Raw genomic sequence first — 2,778 nt, forward strand, 5'->3', positions numbered from 1 at the left:
GGGCACTCCATTGTGAAGCGTAGCATTCAACGAAGTGTATGGATGTGATCAGTAGCAGTAAAGAAAATAAATGCCGTTTGGGCACTTTACTGTGAAGCGTAGCAGTCCATAATAAAGTTGTTGTGGTTAGTAACTTTGGAGAAAATAAATGCCGTTAAGGGGCACTCCACTGTGAAGCGTAGCATTCAACAAAGTGATATCAGTAGAAGGAACATTCATTTCGAAATATAACATTCAAACAAGCTGGCAAGATAGTAATACCGGCATAATCGGAAGTATCATACGCAAAAAGAAGGAAATATGAAATCGAAAAATTACTTGTCATAAATACATGGCCACAAAAGGGAGTACACGAAAAACCGACAGCCATCACCCAAAAAACTTGCGAAGTGATTAGCTGATAACAAGGCACAAAGGGACGCCGAATAAAACCAACACCGCCACAATAATACGATGTTATAAATTAAAATTACATCAACATTGAAGTGCCCTAACAGCATTTGCCAAAAAATCTAAAGCCAACCGCCAAAATAAAAATAAAAATCCTAACAAGTATGAGGCCGGCTGGGAAAAGAAGAAGATCCGCAAGAGGAGGAAGGTGATGACTGCCGAAACCGTCAAACGGCAGGCTCATCATCAGACCAATAAGCTGCTTTCGGAACATCCAAAGGAGGCAGGGTCCTCTGATTAGCATTGCAAATCACCGCCTCGGGTAGCTCCTGAGGCTCAAAGCCGGTTGCAACCTTGTACAGCTCTTTCTCCTCATAGCCATCTTCAAACTCTTGCCAGCCATCCTCGTCCAGCTTCTTCACATGGCAAACGACTCGATGTGCAGCACACCAACCGCAGTTATGGCGCAAAGTCAGAATGTCGTTAAACCAGTCAGACTGGAGAAGTTTATCAACGGCTTTCTTGGCGGCAGATTTCTTTACGCCCGGCAAGCTTGCATTAATACTTGCCAGCTGTTGATCCAAACCGTCTGCTCTCTCAGCCTCAGCCTGCATCTTTGGCTCAATATCACTGAGCCGTTTATTAGCCGCCTCCAAATCAGAAGCCGCAGCATCCAACTTCTTCTTGCTGTCTTCCAGCAAAGACTCAGCATCCTCAGCCCGCTTCCTCAAATCGGCCATATCAATGTTATTCTGAGTCAGCTGCAGCTGGTTCCAGCGGTAAACGTAGTACAGGTCCATGCTGGACTGAACGGCCTGAAAATAAAACAAGGAAGGGAATCAAAATAGCCCTCAACCGGAAAAACATATTGCAAATAAAAAATATATGCGTATAATAAATGTATACACAAGATAACATACCTTGTAGAGGTCATTAAAGTGTTGAGCAGCAGGGGCATCAATCTGACCTTGTGGCCTGTCAGCAGGCGTAATCAAATCTTTAAAGGCACGGTAGCCTAAGTCGCCACCGTCCTTAGCTGAATCAGTAGCCACCGACTCCCCACACAACAGGTCAATGGTGGGATAAAACTGGTCGGTAGGTTCGCCGCCAGGAGTCTCGAACCATGGCTTCATTTGCGGTGGAATCTTGAAAGGAGTATCCTCGATCCAACCACCGGTGCGGAGGGGTAGGTGATAATTCAGCCTAGAATCCCCAGACTTGTTCTCGCTGCGACTGACGGGAGGCATACTAGAATTACCACCGGTAACAGCAGCAGAAGTAGCTTGCCGGTGGAAGTCCTCAATAAAACCGCCGACAGGACCCTCGTCCAAAATCTCAATAGACGCTGGTGGAGACGGCTGCGCCTGAAGGGCGGTTTCAGTAGTTTTCTTGGCAGCAGACTCCAAGACCGGCTCATTTGCCTCGTGATCGGCGTAAGCATCATCCTCACCAGTGCCCCTTGCCCTCTTAGTCGGATTAGACCGACTGGAATTAAGAGACGACCTTTTCCGGCGGGTTCCACCTCGGCCTGTGGGATTGGACTGCATTGTGGATGAAGGCGGAGCTTGAGAAACAACGACAGAGGAGGATTTGGATTTGCAGGCGGCACTCACACGATTCTTTGCAACAGTGGTAGTAGAGCGACGAGAGGAAGCTCGGGTCGAATACGTTGCTATTGTGTCGTATTTAGCTTTAGGTTGAGGAGGCTGCGTGCACACAGGTCTCCAATTCTCGTCAAAACCAAGAAGGTCCCTATCCAAGGTTTTCGTACCTGAAAAAGACGACAAAGGAATTAATACCGGAAAGACACTTGTACAAAATAAAAAAATTGATTATTTTCAGGCGGGCAAATCAACTAATGATGTGTTTACCAAAGCAATGAGTATTGCATAAACCGACAGCAGACAACGGTTGGCTACCCAAAATATAATAGGCATTAGGAAGCCAATTTCTATTTACAGCCTGCTTCTTGCTGAGGCCAACATCAAGAATGTCGCACTCTAAATAATCAAATGCTTTTCTCTCCCGGCGGCCCAAACCACGCTGGTTATACTGCTCCATTCGAGGCCTAGGTTTGGTAAAAGTCCGCCGAAGAAGAAAAGTGTCGGGAACTTGAACAAAATAAAAACGATCCTGCCAGTCTTTACAACTCGACAGCGGCGGATGCACAGTCTTCCTTTTTGTTGCACTATAGGCCGACATCCACCCCGTCTCACCGTCCTTCTTTAGCCACAGCAATCGCTTGAATAAATTTAATGTCAGCGGCCATTGCTTAAACAGACACAGCAAGACGAAAGAAATAACGGTTCTGATAGTAGTAGGTGTAACCTGGGCCAAACAAACATTCCAGGCGCGAAATATCTTCTCAACGAAAGGATGCAAAGGAAA

At 46.3% G+C, this 2,778-nt stretch overlaps 1 protein-coding gene across 1 annotated transcript; it reads right to left on the reverse strand.

The window, feature by feature from the left end:
* Positions 1 to 457: 457 nt before the first annotated feature.
* Positions 458 to 2,385, reverse strand: LOC130461977 (uncharacterized). Its single transcript, XM_056830295.1, has 2 exons — positions 1,311 to 2,385; positions 458 to 1,205 (listed from the first exon to the last, which is right to left on the reverse strand). The coding sequence occupies exons 1-2, from the start codon at positions 1,935 to 1,937 to the stop codon at positions 618 to 620; spliced, it is 1,215 nt and encodes a 404-aa protein (XP_056686273.1). The 5' UTR covers positions 1,938 to 2,385; the 3' UTR covers positions 458 to 617.
* Positions 2,386 to 2,778: the final 393 nt, after the last annotated feature.

The sequence above is a fragment of the Spinacia oleracea genome, chromosome 5 (assembly GCF_020520425.1).
Source record: "Spinacia oleracea cultivar Varoflay chromosome 5, BTI_SOV_V1, whole genome shotgun sequence".
NCBI classification, from domain to species: Eukaryota; Viridiplantae; Streptophyta; class Magnoliopsida; order Caryophyllales; family Amaranthaceae; genus Spinacia; species Spinacia oleracea.

Bases quoted from the DNA above. Each gene is read 5' to 3' on its own strand.
- LOC130461977 (XM_056830295.1), bottom strand. From the start codon at position 1,937: ATGCAGTCCAATCCCACAGGCCGAGGTGGAACCCGCCGGAAAAGGTCG. The intron at 1,206-1,310 runs GTATGTTATCTT...TTTTATTTTCAG, and splicing joins ACTTTAATGACCTCTACAAG to GCCGTTCAGTCCAGCATGGA.